General features: G+C 37.3%; 1 protein-coding gene across 1 annotated transcript in view; it reads right to left on the bottom strand.

Annotated features, from left to right (window-relative positions):
* LOC140138344 (F-box/LRR-repeat protein 6-like) overlaps nucleotides 1–16912 on the bottom strand; it is a 60139-nt gene that overhangs the window by 38594 nt on the left and 4633 nt on the right. Inside the window, exons 4-11 of the mRNA XM_072160250.1 lie at nucleotides 14465–14654; nucleotides 13614–13787; nucleotides 12764–12937; nucleotides 9956–10084; nucleotides 8324–8452; nucleotides 5536–5700; nucleotides 4517–4696; nucleotides 976–1062 (exon numbers count right to left, since the gene is read on the bottom strand). Coding sequence (XP_072016351.1) covers nucleotides 976–1062; nucleotides 4517–4696; nucleotides 5536–5700; nucleotides 8324–8452; nucleotides 9956–10084; nucleotides 12764–12937; nucleotides 13614–13787; nucleotides 14465–14654 — 1228 coding nt within the window. The remainder of the gene's footprint in view (nucleotides 1–975; nucleotides 1063–4516; nucleotides 4697–5535; nucleotides 5701–8323; nucleotides 8453–9955; nucleotides 10085–12763; nucleotides 12938–13613; nucleotides 13788–14464; nucleotides 14655–16912) is intronic.

Here is a 16912-nt window from a genome sequence, read left to right as displayed (position 1 = left end):
AATTGTGATCCTCCAGCATTTATCGGCAAACATAGAAAACAAACAATGATATCAATTTGGCTTGGGCATTACTCTTGAAAGTATGTACCTTTAGTGCATGTTATCGGCAAAATGAATTACAGGCAGAGATAGGCTAAGCAACAAGCACCACCCTATGAATCAAAGTTTGCTGGGAGTATGGCAGAATAATCCACAGGCACACTATAATTAAAGACAGAGATAAAAAGAATTTATTGCGTCTGACGTCATCTGTCAATCAAACTCGAGCACGGTTTGTTTACATGTGTCGTGATGACTTGCGGTATAACCGGGCGCCTTATTGTTAATTTTGCACCTTCAAACATACAAACCATCTCAAAAGTTAGGTATTTATAGTAGGAAACTTTCTTTCGCGAAGACACCATGTCAACAATGCCTAGAAAAGCTGCTTTTTGCCTTGTAAAAGTACGTAATTTTCACCATTTGCTGCTATTCCTTTTCTCCGATCACCACCAGATAGATCGGTCTTCCTTTTACGCGCTATTAACCTGTGCTAACCAATCAAGGATCGTAATTGACAGTGACATCAAACGGGGTATATTCTTTTTATCGCTGTCTTTAATTATATTATGTCCTCATGATTTCATGATGTGTACAGTTTCTCACCTGAGCACCACATACTGCTGTATAGGCAAGATTTTGTGCGTGTATAGCTGCGTATCATACACTGTATGCAATATACCCACAAACCGTTGTCTTTGTTTTTAACATACAATAGCGTACGTATATCTAAAATGCTTTAGGCATGCAATTGCGACCTACTGCAGACATCCATAATCTAAGGACAGTGCTCATTTGCAGGCAGATCCACAGTTTAAATGTGAAAAGTCACATGTGATTGTGTACCCTTCGTTTGCTGGCAGGAACCGAGGCACCCACCACCATTCAATGTCAACAAAACCAAACACACAAATGAAATAAGAAAATCATGATTACCTTCTGCACAACTATTTCAATTCCTTCATATTTTGATAGTGAACACTGCGAGATGTACAGACGTTCCAAGTGATCTATTGTCAAGCTCTGTTATAAAGAAAATCAAAGAATAACATATTGTTATATAATAAAAATGCACAATCACTCAATCAGTTGTATTAAGGGGATAATACACCCCTGGCCAATTTTGTGCCTATTTTTGTATTTTTCTTAAAAATTATAGCACATTGGTGACAAGTAAGATATGTATATTAGAGGGGCAAGGACTATAACTACTGTATTCAGCAACTCAAAGTAAGTAGTTATTGATTTATTGATCAAATATTGGTTTCCCCTTATTTTTCACTGTAACTCCACAACTGTTGTCTGTGCTGAAATAAAATTTCCAGTGCAGTAGTTACTTACTTGTCACCAATGTGCTATAATTTTTGAGAAAAATGGAAAAATAGGCATGAAATTGGCCAGGGGTGTAGTACCCCCTTAAATCAGAACAATACCCTAGAAGTCATCCCAATTTAAATCTTGGAGCTCATAATACAGTCAGAATCTGACATTCCACATCACTGTATACTACAAAATATTACTTGGGTGACTCCCTCCATTCAGCAGGGCGGGGCACCTCCAACACTGAAGGCCCACATGGTGCCTCTGATCCCCAGCTCATGCCATAACAAACAATTTGTAACCCCACTATGACCCAAAGCACCTCCTAGCATACCTAGCCCCCCTCAACACGACTGCCGTGCTGGGGCCTTCTTTCTGCCACCTTGACATACATACCCATGAGACTTGCGCACAAACTACTGTCCACATCATCATGCTCACTATAGGATTTTGCTGAAAACCTTTGACAAGAGCGTACTTCCGCGATGTTAACATGGCGCCTCCAAAGTGTAGCATGTGTGCTTTAGGCTGCGATCACATAGAAGTATACGGTATTCGCTATACGAAATACGCTCATTCGATCAGGCGTTCACATAGTATACTCCTATGTGAACTCAGCCTGATCGTATGAGCGTATTTCGTATAGCGAATACCGTATACTTCTATGTGATCGCAGCCTTTCGCATCATACACATTTTTAATTCCGCAGCCATACCGGTCGGTCTCAAAGTACGCTCTCGTCAAAGGTTTGCAGCAATTTACTATAACCCTAATCTTACAAAATCACACACTGGTAACCCACGTGTTATGCTTGCTATATGGCATGTTTACTTCAGTATGCAAAATAATACTGGGCCAGAGCCAAAATTCCCGTTTGTAGCGGGACGGAATTTTGATAGACCTTATAAATTGTAGCTCTGTGACTGTTTATTTTATGGATTCTTCATGTTCTTAATATAAACAAGTAAGTTACAGACTACATTCACACGCAAGAAAAATAGTCCAAAGAATCAACATGTTGCCACGGTAACACAAATTCATCGATGTGGCGGGACGGAATGATAAACTTCATGTATTTGTGAACACAGTACATTTGTTGAATTTTTATCAAAAGTACTGGGATAAAACATTTGTTTCTAACATTGGTATTAACTTCAACTATCCTTCTTTTGTTATGGAAGGAATTATAAAATTCACCCCCCTCTTTATAGTACGCTCATTATTTTTTTTAAATCATGTCATTGTGGCGGGGACGGAATGTGGCGGGACGGAATTTTGTCCACCATGTCAAAATCAAGAAAAAAAGCAATTGATTCACTTTAAAACTGACAAAATTGTCTTTTCTTTCACTTCCAATGAAAAATTATTGCAAAATATAAACTGAGAAAGAAAATTTTCATCCCTTCCTGAACTTAAAAATATCATCTCAAAATGTGGCAGGGCCATGTTTTACACCACAGACCCTGAAAATAGCCTTATTGCTGGCATCCTACCAAAAAAGGCCTGAAAAAGAAGAAGTTAAAATGGCTCTGAGTCTAGCAAAGTTGATTAATCCAATTTTTGTGTACTCAGGAATGTTTATTACCATAATAGTTGATATTTTGGAAAGTTTTGACTAAAATTTTTTTTTCGTCCCTTCCGAACGTAAAAAATCACCTCAAAATGTGGCGGGACGGAATTTTACACATATTTTAATTTATTTCTTTATTTTTGCAAAGTCCACTGATATTTTTTTTAGTGCTGAAATTGTCTATACAGAAGACCTTTATAATACCATAAACAAAAAAATCCTATCTTTTTTAAATATGTAGTAACATCAAATTTAGCAATTCCGTCCCGCCACACCAAGAGGGCGCTACATGTGTATTTAATTGCTTGCAGTCCGAAATTGACGGGCAAATTTTACTGTTTTTTTGCCAATTCATAATCTTTGGTTAGTAGTCTATTAAACCAGAGGAGAAATTCACTCCTGTGACAATTTCTAAATTTTAGGTTGAGTGATGACCATTTTTGGCTCTGGCCCTAGTACTGGCCTAATTGACAATTTCAAATACAGATCGGAAAAGTTCCAGTAAGCTAGGGGGTCAAATTGGTGGACAAGAAATGTCATGAATCACGGTACCGTTTTGAGAGAAAATACAACTAAAATCAACATGGGTCATCACAAGAAATATTCCCACGGTATTTAACTAACACTTTCGCTATTTGGTACTTCACAAAAAGACAGTTATGGAAAAGGAAAGTGCAAATGTTTGTAAATTTTTCGGCACTTACAAATTTTGCATTGGCAACATATACAACAATATCTAACACTCCTCAGTGAGCGGTATTATTCAGTAAGCTAGGAGGACAAATTGGCAGACAGGAAATGTCATGAATCAGGGTACCCGTTTGAGTGAAAATACAGCTTATTTAGCCAATGTGAACATGGGGTCATCGGTTTAAATACTTTCCTAGCATATTGAGCTAACACCTCAGCTACTTGGTTTTTCACAATATGATACTAATGGAAAGAAATGATCAAATGCTCGTCATTTTTTGTCAGTCAGATTTTTTTTAGAGAGCAACAAAATATGCATCACCTCTTCCACAAGTCAGTCTCTTACACAAGACACACTTCCGTATGTATAATGAACATCAAAGTGCCCGTACACACTGTGGGTCTTCACTATTGAAACTTAAAAACAGGAAACATTAAATCAAAAAACAACTAATTACTGATCTAATTAAGATATTTTGCTCATTAAAATGAAGACCTTGTAAGCATAGGAAATAGGAAATTAATTTAGTGATGCATTTATAACAAAGAAAGAGAGGAACCTTTCATTTTTGAGGTAAAAAAACCCCACGTACTGAATAATATAACAGGGAGGTAAAAATAGCGGGTGAAATTCTTTTCATCTAGGTGGTGGGCAGCTCTATTGTTGAAAAGATCTCAAGTGCTATTTACCTGCATGTAATATAATAATCACAACATTTTGGACTGGTTCATCAGGTTTGGACTGGTTCAACCGGTACAAAACACTTTTTCAACTAAAAAAAATATTTTACAGAAATTGAGTGCACAAACTGGATGTTCACCAGAAGATATTTCCAAAATCTTCCACAAGGGGAGTGTGGATTTGACATGGAATAGCCCAATGGCTAGCCTACATACCTGTACCCCTTTAGCAGATATATGTGTCAAACCTCTCAGATCCAGCAGCTTGAGGTTGCGTGAATTCTTCATAATTCTCATCAGGAACTGATCGCCGATTCCTATGCTTACGTTAATGGTAGTGTCCGTGCTCACAGCTAGACTCAGTTCTGTGAGATGGACAAATCCGGGAGATTCAACCTGAACGAAGATAAAATTAATGACCAGTGTGAATTCACAGTTATGAATAGAAATTAGGCCTACATTTAGGGATTCAGTCACCGTTATTCTTCACCGTTTAACAACGATGCATCTGTGTCGTCTGCATGGTTTACTTCGCGAGGGCAGCTAAAGCGAAGTAAACAATGCAGACGCACTGGACGGAAGTTGTTTAGAGTATAGAGAAAAATCTACAGCAAGTACACCATGAAAAGTCCCAAGTTTTGAGATATTTTCTCTAAATATCAAGAGCTATATCAAGAACCACTGCACCAATACTTGTACTCATTTTAATGCATTTTTTTCTAAAATTTTTGATTTAAAAAAACAAAAATTGCAACTTGTCGTCAGTAGTCGACACCCCAGTGGAGAGAGTTAAGAAAATTACTATTACACCGCAGATGCACTGATTTTTGAAGTGCACAGCACATGTTTGGCATTCTGGATTGATTTACTCATTTTAATGCATTTTTCATGCTGATTCCATAAATGTGCCCATCCACCACAAACTGGTTGTAAAGTCGGCATTTTCCATTTTGAGATACAATCAAAACAGTATATGGATTTCTATGTAGGAATTTGACCTTTGACGAACCATAACTTCACTTCCAGATGTCCGAGGAAGCTGGTTGAGGTGTCAATTTAAAGCTGAAAGTACATTCTTTCAAAATCTGCAATAAAAAGAAAATGATCTAGAGCCGACTTTACTACCACTTCGTGGTGGATGGTCACAAATGATCATCAAAATGTACACTTCTGAAATTTTTGAAAATTGTCGTCTGCAGTCAACACCCGCGACGAGAAAGTTAACATAAACATACCTTAGCTTTGGATGTAGCTTGCGGCGTCCTGACTTTACACCCTGCTAACCTTAGTACCCTGAGATTAGGACAACCAGCTTGTAACTCCTCTATTGGTAATCCTAAAAAGTCTGTTGAGAATCTACAATTGGACAAATCTAAAGTCTTCAGATTCTTGCAGGTGGTCTGTAATCATAAAATATACACATTATTATCAAATATTGTGTGTGGCTTAAGGGATGGGGTATGAACGTTTGGACAGTATTTATTGTGGGACATTAGAGCACATCAGACATATCGAATCTGAATTCTGAATACGAAGAATGTCCCGATGATATCAAATAATTTTGATTTTTTGAAATTCGCAACGTAATACACATTTTATGGCAAATGATTAAAAATTTATATCTTCAATATGAAAGGTCAAAATTTTCAATTGATCGTCTGCTTTTCCTCCCAGCTACATACACTTTAAGAATATATCATTAGATTTATAAAATTTACTTTGAGGACTGTTATATAACAAAAATGTGAAAAATATCAAATTTCAATAATTTGTCATAAAATTTGTATTATATCGTGAATTTCAAAAATGAAAATTATTTGATATCAGAAAGACATTCTTCGTATTCAGAATGCAATTCGATATCTTCCATATGAAAGGTCAAAATTTTCAATTGATCGTCGGCTTTTCCTCCCAGCTACATACACTTTAAGAATATATCATTAGATTTATAAAATTTACTTCGAGGACTGTTATATAACAAAAATGTGAAAAATATCAAATTTCAATAATTTGTCATAAAATTTGTATTATATCGTGAATTTCAAAAAATGAAAATTATTTGATATCAGAAAGACATTCTTCGTATTCAGAATGCAATTTGATGTCTGATGTGCTCTCATGTCCCACAAAAAATACTGTCGAAACGCTCAAAATGCTCATTCCAGATCCCTTAAGACAGACATTTTGACACCAATATGACCCCAATCCTACCCACCTGTTTAATGTTTGGAGAAATGAATCTTGAACTGCAGAAGGCCCATATGCACAAAACAAGTTAGACCTGGTCTAACATTAGATCTGGTCTAGCTATGGAGATTAATATTTTCATATCCTTATTCTATAATATTGTAGATCTTGTAGAGCTTAATATTAGATGGCTGCGCTTTATTTTTTGAGAGGGGGAAAAGAAAAGATAAAGGAGCCCTCCCTAAATCTAACCTCCATAGTTATGTCTGGTCTAAAGTTATACATGGTCTTACTTGTTTTGTGCATACAGACCTATGATTATGAATCCAAACTTGTTCAGATACTGAAAATGCTTAATTGTAAAATTAAGGCTTCTCCTTTGAGAGCATATTAATATGATATTTGTTCTCAATTTCATCATAGCTACTCATAAAAGTAACATTGACTTATTGCATAAGGCTTACAATCAATCTTCAATAACACAAGTACAGCTTCCAAGTTTTAGTGAAACAGGTCCCACATAACATACACCATAAACCATTTAGCAATTATCAGAGACTTGCAGCTACCAAGCACACACCCTATTCATTCCACAATATACCATCACAGCCAGGATCAGATCTTCTAGTTCTCATACCAGTAACCGAGGAAATGAGACAATAAGCAGTTTGTTCCCTACCCAGGGGAATTTCAAGATAGCTCAATTATGTTGCAAGAACAAAACAGAGAATGGGAGACTTGATCTTGTTGAGTCTAATGCTGGTTTCATACTTTCCTGCCGCTTGCCGCTTTGAAGATGATTTTGCTGCACTGCGCAGTCACACCAAAAACGCTAGCCGTGACCAGTGGTAAGCCGATATATCCATCACTTCACCGCTTTGCCCAAGCGGCAACATTGCTGGGAGTTGGATTAAAGTCAACTCTGAGCGGTGCTGCTCTGACGTATAAGAACAAAATACGATTTTGGAGCTGTGCTGAGCGGCAACAGTAGCTTTCAGAGTCATGCTGCTATCGCTCAGCGGTATGCCGCTCCACTTGCAGACAAGCGCAAGCGGCATGATGAAGCTTCACGCCACTCAGCGGCATGCGGCAGAAAGTATGAAACCAGCATAACATCTTACCAATTCAGCCAACTTGACTGCTTACCCACTAATCATGGTCTCATCATCATCACACATGAACATTTCAAACTGGCATGCTTAAATTAAGATACAGCAATAACATGACTGTCCATAAACATATTCATTAAGTTTGCAGAAAATCAAATTGCAACTTTTCATTAGGCAAAACCCAACTTAACTTGACAGTTTTGAATGACTTGGCTGAAGTTCTTCCTCAGAGCGTTGAACTGTGACCCAACCTCTTTCCTGACAAACTTCAGCCTGTAGAGGGCATAGTACTAGTCGTGATGATTGGGTCATACAAGTCACTTTGAAAGTTACGTTCGTCAGGAAAGAGGTTGGATCACAGTTCAATACTCTGAGGGAAAAATGTTGGCCAAGACATTCGAAACTGTCAAGTTAGTGAAGTTTGACAAAATTAACATTTCGACACTGGGCGGGAAAAACCTCAGTACTTTTTGCCCTTGAACATGGATGAAGCAAACCATTCAATATAAAGTCTACACCTACAAGGCTTTATCCATGTTCAAGGGCCAAAAGTAAAAATGAGGTGTTTCCTACATGTACTTTTGGCCCTTGAACGTGGATGAAGCAACCTCTTCAATATAAAGTCTACACCTACAAGGCTTTATCCATGTTGAAGGGCCGAAAGTACATATGAGGTTTTTCCCGCCCAATGACGATTTGCAATATGACTGTATTGTATGTGCCTTACTGTTATTGCTTTCAAGATGGTTGGACACGCCCTCAGCATACACTGTGTCATGACTAGATGTTCTAATCTGTCCCCGCAGGCATCCAACAGATCCTTGAGATTAGCTGGTGACATAACATCACTACCATCCTGCAATAATAATGATGATATAAACATCGATTTACATTCCATTAATCTAGAGTCCAAAGTTTACCATTTTTCAATCTTTCAATTTTCAATCCGCCCATCCATGCCCGAGATACAGCATCCGGACGGAAGTTCGGAAGGACGGACATTGCAAAAACAGTATGCCTCGCGGTGGAGGCATAAAAGCATGGTTGCTGTTTTCTATTCTAATTTCACAAACATACATTGTTCAAATGCCAAGTTGAATTTCATGACATGAAAGATGTACGAGGGGGTATCAAAAAGTTTTAGAAATCGCCCAGAAGTGAAAGAGCTATATCAATGAAATTTTGTCAGTGCAATCACTGGTCCTTATGTACACTATGGTGCAAAAATGGCCTCATAAGTATGTTTACTTTTTCTACAGGCGACGCTAGATGCTAATAACCTGCTGTCCCAGTTACTGTGCATAAACTGCAAGATTAAGAAAATTGAGGCAAGCAGCGTTATTAAGATCCTGCATTTGAAGGGTTGCAGTGCCTAGAAAATCGATGATGAGATAAAAGTTATCTTCGGTGGTGATTGCGATATTGTCACTCTTGCTTTTTGGAAAATGAATTTTTATTTCATCACAGATTTTTTGGGCACTGTAAGCCTTAAAATGGAACTTAATCATGCTACATGCCTCAATTTTCTCTATTTTGCTGGTTATGCGGTTACATAGGCAGGTACTGACATCTAGCGCCTGTAAAAAAGTAAACATTCTGATGAGACCATTTTGTGATGAGTCCATAGTGTACATAAGGACCAGTGATTGCACTGACAAAATTTCATTGATATAGCTCTTTCACTTCTGGGCGATTTCTAAAACTTTTTGATACCCCCTCGTAAAAACTTGACAGTTAGCATGTGCTTACTATCGAGCACTTTTAAAACATGCAAACATGAAGAGCCTCATCCACAAAAGTGAAGCAAATGAGCAAATCATCAATACACACAGTTATATATGAACAAGTAAACCTGCAAATTTGTGTCTCAACCCCATTAGCTCAGTTGGTAAAGCACCAGACTTTGGTACAAATTCATGTTTTCAAAAGCACTCAATAGTAAGCAAAAAATCAGTCAGAACTCGATAGTAAGCACAAAATCAGTCGGAACTCAGAAAAATACTTTGAGATATAGCCAAACAAAGAATATATTTCCTTTTGTTTCCTGTTGTTTTCAGTTGGAAGTCGATAGTAAGCACAAAATCAGTCGGAACTCAGAAAAATACTTTGAGATATAGCCCAACAAAGAATATATGTCCTTTTGTTTCCTGCTGTTTTAAAAACTCTTTAATTGCTCATATCTTTGGAACTGGTTGTTCAATTTCAATGAGGTTTTCTGCAAAATCCAGCTTTGTAAATACTTTTTACTATACTATAAGAAACTGAAAATTTGATATTTCCAAGTTGCGACTGATTTTGCTTGATCGCATCACATATGCTAACTATCAAGTTTTTACGGTTTGTTAAAAACAATACAAACCAACAAAGACAGGTCAATAGCATTGAGTCTGGTGCATGTTTCTGCTAGTGTCTTCACTGCTTCTGCTGAAAGGTTGATGCATTTAGTTAGGTTGATTCTCTCCAGATTAGCACAATTTTCCATCACTGCCTGTAAAAGACAATATATTTTGTTTGTCTAATAACCATAGATATTATCCGAAAGATTACAAAGGCATTACAAGATTACAAGTACATAGGAGATTTTTCCTAGGGCCGGCGTCTGCACCATTTTTTGATGGCGACATATTTCGTATCTCGGCGTTGGCAATGTGTCGACATACATTTGGGTTCCGAAATTTCCCAGGACTGGTTTTTTTTCATGATTTTAGGAAAATTGTAAATAATTTCCTAAAAATATCTAGAAACACCATTGGCAAAATTCAAGATGGCTGTCTTCATAGCGATCAAGTGTACACCTACACCAGAAAACAAGGCAAAATACTGCCAAAAGTAGGACTCCTGAAGGTAAATAACAAGAAAAGTTGGCATAATATCAGGTAAACGATAAGATTTGGCACTGTATTTTGTTGAAAATACATCGGAAAGGGCCAATATTTTGAGTGGAAATGAGCTCGCCTTACTAAGTTTTACCTGGCCATTTCCTGAGCATGAAACTTTTATGTTACCATGGAAGAAGTTCTGTCGACATATTGACATAATTCAGTTTGTCGACAGGATTCCGACAGAAGATGTGTCGATTCTGGCCTTAATTTTTATATATTCAGCAATCAATGTGTGATTTGAGGAATTATTACCATAAATCCTAAAACAAATTTTAAAAAAACATCGCACATCGTGATTTTTGAAACACCTGTAACACTAGAAAATTGTTGGTTGATTCTACATCATCATGTTGTATTAGGTTCATCTAGATTGTTAATAACAACTGTTTATGGGAATTCATTGATCAATGGATTCCCATCAAACAAACAAAACAACCTGCATCGTCATGATGACATTGCATTATGAAACTGGTCACATGTTTATTGCAACCTAAAGTTCAAATGGAGCAAGCAGAGATGCCAGTCAGTGTTGTCAAAAAATCCTGAAATGGCAATGGCAAAAAATTTCCTGAAAAAAGTACTTTGCCTATACATCTGTACAGGATCATCCACGTAAAATTTCCTGAAATCAGGAAATTTCCTGAAGACTGGCAACACTGAATAAGGTCAATCTTATCAGTGTAATGGACGCGCCTTTTTGAGTGAGCACCACCCTTCTAAATTTAAACAAAAAACTTTTGTTTTTCCTGAAATTAGTTGTTTATACTGAATGCATGGCGTATTAGTCCGTAATTAGAATACATTTAGGAATTCAACTAATTAGGCACATTGTTAATCAGCAATTATTTCCCATGGTGTATGCTCTGATTAATTACTTGCAAGGAAGACACATGTTGGTACATGTATCGCACTCTTTACAGTGTGACAGCAGATGTTGATTATAATTCTTCTTCAATCTGGATCAGTTGTGTATAGGTCACCACACCAAGAATTTAAAATTCAGCCACACCTGTGCCCACACTGATGGTTTCAAATTCACTGTTTTCAATCGATTACCAGCTTTTTTTAAAAATCAACTTCCTCAAGAACCTTTTCAGTTTAAATTTGGTTTTTTACAAATTCCAAAGAGAACTTCAAAAATCTCAGCTGGAATTGATTTTTTATAGACTGTTTCTTATATGAAGTTTACCCGACTTCAGTAGGGAAATTCTGTCTCCTTTGGTGTGATCTGTTTTTCTGTGTTGTTTTTGCGGAGCTTTTGTGACTTTTGATTTCTTGGCTATCCCTGCCTGAGGCTCTATGTCTTGTCTTTGCACACCGAAGGAGTCTTTTGGATTGTTCGCCATGGACTGGAGTCATGCCAATTAATAAATCATGCATAATTGCTGGTCAATTCTTCTCTATGGAAATGTTAAAAACACTTTTTAATCCCAATTTATACATTTCTCTTTACAATTTCTCAGTTACTTGCCCCATCCCTTTTTAAAGGAATTTTCAAAACATTCCCTCTCTAATTCAGATATAGTATTCAGCAAGATCCTTCAGTACTGCCCTACTGCCACTCCAAATTATCACGTAAAAAGAACTAGGTCACGCGATGCTATGCAGCCTGGTCAGCATTGGGAGGGCGGGTTAGTGTAGTGGTCTTCTCACTCGCTTCTCACCACTGTGGCCCGGGTTCAATTCCCTGCGGCACCACATGTGAGTTTGGTTGCCGATCCATGCTCGTCCTCGCAGGTTTTTCTCCGGGTGCTCCGGTTTTCATCCTGCATCTAAAATCGGACCTCTTCCCATATCCCTGTCCCGTCATATCCGGATGGCGTCCCTTAAATTTAGTAGCCTCTGAGCACTATTGGGATTAGCCTGGCTTCGGCCGAATGTTATAAATATAAATAAAAAACTACTGAAGGACCTTGCCAAATATTATCTTTGTTCATAGAGCATGAATCTTGTGGTTTTCCCCCTCACCAATATGCCACATTTCGTTAGGAATCGTAAGGAAAATTGAAAAGTGCATTTCGAAGAAAAACGAGTTTGAAAAAATATTGATTTGTTGAAGCTTGTGTTGTTGCACTAATTAAGAATTCATTGTATGAAAAAACTGTTCCCAAGCACCTTATTTAATCACAAGTTAATTACTAGTTGATTACTTAATTTTCAGCTTGGAATTTGGCATCATTGAAGAGAACGACATTTAAAACCTATAACAAAAATTGCAAAAATGACCAAAAATCATGATAAGTCACTATGTGATGAACCCGACGATTTGATCTACATCTACACACCTTGAGTGCTTCATCTGAGAATTTGGGGCCGCCAGCCAGACTGATATCCCTGAGTTGAGACAATCTATTTATAGCGAGCCATTGCACAGTTTCGTTAATCTTCTTCACTCTACCGTTAGCTAGGTCTACATGCTGCCACAGCATTGGCTGACATGCTGCTTGAATTTTGACCAACTTTACCAAAAATATTTGAAATTTGGGCGAAAATCTGGTTTTTTTGTTGAAAAATAAGCATTTTTTTACCATTTTTGGTGCCAATTTCTCAAAGTTGGTCAAAATTCAAAAAAAATAAGAAAATGGCTCCTAGATATTTTTATCTAGTTTTTAAAAAAATTAATAAAAAAAAAATTTTGGCCCCAAAATATTTTGGTTAGGTTTAACGATGGGCATTTTGGCCCAAATTTGGCCTCACAGATGAATTGACCAAGTCGTTTCCATTCTAAATATGTATACTTTTTTAATTGATTCTTCTTAAGTATATTAAAATATACTTAAGAAGAATCAATTTAGCAGTTAGGCCAAAAAAAAAAGGTTTGTTTGTCCATTGAGGCTTATGAAACAGTTGGGTCGGTAGGTTGGATTTTTTTTTTTTTTTTTACAGATATTGCACTTGAAACTGACAATTTGAAGACTGGTAAATAAGTCAAAACACACAGCACTTGACTGGTTTAACTCTTGAGATGGTTCTGCATGTTATACTGTTCATTTTCTTTACATTTTCTTTCTTAAAATTTATACTAACCACTGTTTTACTAGCACATTCACGGTCGGTCGGACGTGGACAAACAAACAATTTTTTTTTGACCTTATGAAGCCCAAAAGTTTCCATAATTCCTGGGTTAAGACCAACCTTGAGTGCGTCATCTGAGAATTTGGGCCAGCCAGCCAGACTGATATCCCTGAGTTGAGACAATCTATTTGTAGCGAGCCATTGCACTGTTTCATTAATCTTCTTCACTCTACCATTAGCTAGGTCTACATGCTGCCACAGCATTGGCTGACATGCTGCTTGAATTTTGACCAACTTTACCAAAAATATTTGAAATTTGGGCGAAAATCTGGTTTTTTTTGTTGAAAAATAAGCATTTTTTTACCATTTTTGGTGCCAATTTCTCAAAGTTGGTCAAAATTAAAAAAAATAAGAAAATGGCTCCTAGATATTTTTATCTAGTTTTAAAAAATTAATAAAAAAAAAAAAATTTTGGCCCCAAAATATTTTGGTTAGGTTTAACGATGGGCATTTTGGCCCAAATTTGGCCTCACAGATGAATTGACCAAGTCGTTTCCATTCTAAATATGTATACTTTTTTAATTGATTCTTCTTAAGTATATTAAAATATACTTAAGAAGAATCAATTTAGCAGTTAGGCCAAAAAAAAAAGGTTTGTTTGTCCATTGAGGCTTATGAAACAGTTGGGTCGGTAGGTTGGATTTTTTTATATTTTTTTACAGATATTGCACTTGAAACTGACAATTTGAAGACTGGTAAATAAGTCAAAACACACAGCACTTGACTGGTTTAACTCTTGAGATGGTTCTGCATGTTATACTGTTCATTTTCTTTACATTTTCTTTCTTAAAATTTATACTAACCACTGTTTTACTAGCACATTCACGGTCGGTCGGACGTGGACAAACAAACAATTTTTTTTTGACCTTATGAAGCCCAAAAGTTTCCATAATTCCTGGGTTAAGACCAACCTTGAGTGCGTCATCTGAGAATTTGGGCCAGCCAGCCAGACTGATATCCCTGAGTTGAGACAATCTATTTGTAGCGAGCCATTGCACTGTTTCATTAATCTTCTTCACTCTACCATTAGCTAGGTCTACATGCTGCCACAGCATTGGCTGACATGCTGCTTGTCTCCATAGTCGACATACACGTGCCAAACTGCAAAAAAAGGTTTCAATATTATATTGAAGGAACACAAACAGGCTTCCAGATAAGCGGGCGCAAACCAGGAGCTACTTTATAAAAAAAAGTAGCTCCTGGTCATTCAATTTTACTAAGGGACCGTTCATTATTTCTACCGGAGGGGGGCCGGGAGCAGACAGAAAGTCACTGCCGAAAACTATATGACCCCCTTCTCCGATAATAAAAACCATATGACCCCCCTCCGAGCTACATGAAAATCATATGACCCCCCCACCAACCAAAATAGAAAGTATTGCTGCATGCTGCAGAGGAGTGGGGTCTTTGTAATTTTGGTTACAGGGATGTGCCACACAGACCTTTGAATGCTGACTTTCTCGCATCTGTACCATTTTTCATCACCATGTAGCAGTGATGTCAGTGTGCATTTCATTTATATTATAGGCACAGCTTCAAGTAGCTAGTGGACACTTAAAGCGCTGAAGTATGCACGTACATGCGCAATGACGCGCAATAGATGCGCACATGGATCAGCTGCCTCAACGCATCACGTCACTGCCACATATCAGACTGACAAATTATGCCTTTAAAAGGAATTTAAAAAAGTAGTAAAAAGTAGAATAAAAAGTAGTGACATCTTACCATAAATCAATGATGTACAGTGGCATAGATTTCTTTTTGACATTGGGGGGGGAGAATGGGGTTGGAAAAAGTATAGTGAATCCAGCACCTTTTGGTGGCAAAATAAGTTTATGGTTCAAATGCGCGCAAAGCGCTCGAAAAATTTAGATATTTTAAAGCTAAACTGATGAAATATGGTGCAAAAGAGGAAAATTTGCACGGAAATTTGCACTTTTGGGGCTAAAATGGGCAAATATGTGGTCAGAAACCTATATTCAGGCGTCAACATTGGGGGGGGGGGGGGGGGTATGGAGCATCCCCCTGGCAAAATATTGGGGGGGGATCTACGCCTATGTTGAAATGATTATCTAAAAATGTCAAAATAGATCTCAAATGTGATTCAAAATTTGTTGTCATAATGATGATGATGATGATGATGTTGTTTTTTCTATATATGTATTTGAATACATTGCCCAAGTTTACTGTCATGGTGGTTTAGGCAGTTTAACTAGGGTATGGAAATGACACCTGTGTGGGGTGGGGTTTGATAGTAAAAGAACAAAGAAGAGTCTGACCACAGCATTACTGTGCAGCAGCTTGCAATTCTCTATTACGAAAATGGCAGTGTTAATTGTGTACATGTATATTTATGAAATATGGTTCAAAATTTCAGCAAATTTGTATTGTACATTTGGCAATTTAGAAGCAAAATCTAGAATTTTTCTCCATTTTTTGGAATGTTTTACCCAATGACCCATTTTATCAAAATGTTATAATAAATTACTTACTTTTGGTGCAAATTTATGTCAATTCACACCGTGGCAGGTGAAAAACAGGTGAGGCCCGACTTAAGTCCGGACTAGGACCAAAGTGTCAGCCGACATGCAAAGCATAAATTTAATGGTCAGGGGTCATGGGGCAATGTTCCAGATGGGGTCCAGGGCGAAGCCCCGGAAGCTCTAGGATTTTTGAGATGCAAAACCATCTGACCCCCCCATGTATTCTCCCGGCCCCCCCTCCGGTGGAAATAATGAACGGTCCCTAAGGAACCAGGAGCTACTTTGACACAACCAGGAGCTACTCTTAAAATTCAATATTAAACAGCTTTATTACTTGTTAAGTGTTAACTACACTATAATATGTTATATTTAAACACTGCTACACCCCCCCCCCCCCAAATCCCACCCCACCCCAAGTCCCTTACTACTACTACATTACTAGACTACAAAAGTACAAACTTGATACATTGATACTGATATCATTTATGGTAATTACTCAGTGTTTTTCCATTCTTTTTTCTTTCTTTTCTGTTGTTTTCTTTTTTCTTTCTTTTCTTTTTTTCTTTCTTTTCTTTCTTTTTCTATTTTTTTTTTTATTTCAATCAAATTAGTATAATTACCTAATATTTACCGCCTGCCCCCGTTGGCAAATAATAATTTTAAATACTGCCCTCTATTGTCTGGTGTTGCCAACCAAAACAAACAATATGGCAGCCAGGGATCTCGCCGAATTTTCTCGATATCACGGCTGTTTTGCTGTCAAAAACTTCACTCTCAAAGCAGTATTACTGTGCACTTTATTAATTATTGAAGTAAATTAGGCCATAATTTGGTATTTCAGGGGTTCAGTTGCTTCGAAAATGATGTGCATAATGT

This window comes from Amphiura filiformis, chromosome 17, assembly GCF_039555335.1.
Source record: "Amphiura filiformis chromosome 17, Afil_fr2py, whole genome shotgun sequence".
NCBI classification, from domain to species: Eukaryota; Metazoa; Echinodermata; class Ophiuroidea; order Amphilepidida; family Amphiuridae; genus Amphiura; species Amphiura filiformis.
This window is presented reverse-complemented; position numbering and strand designations above follow the sequence as displayed.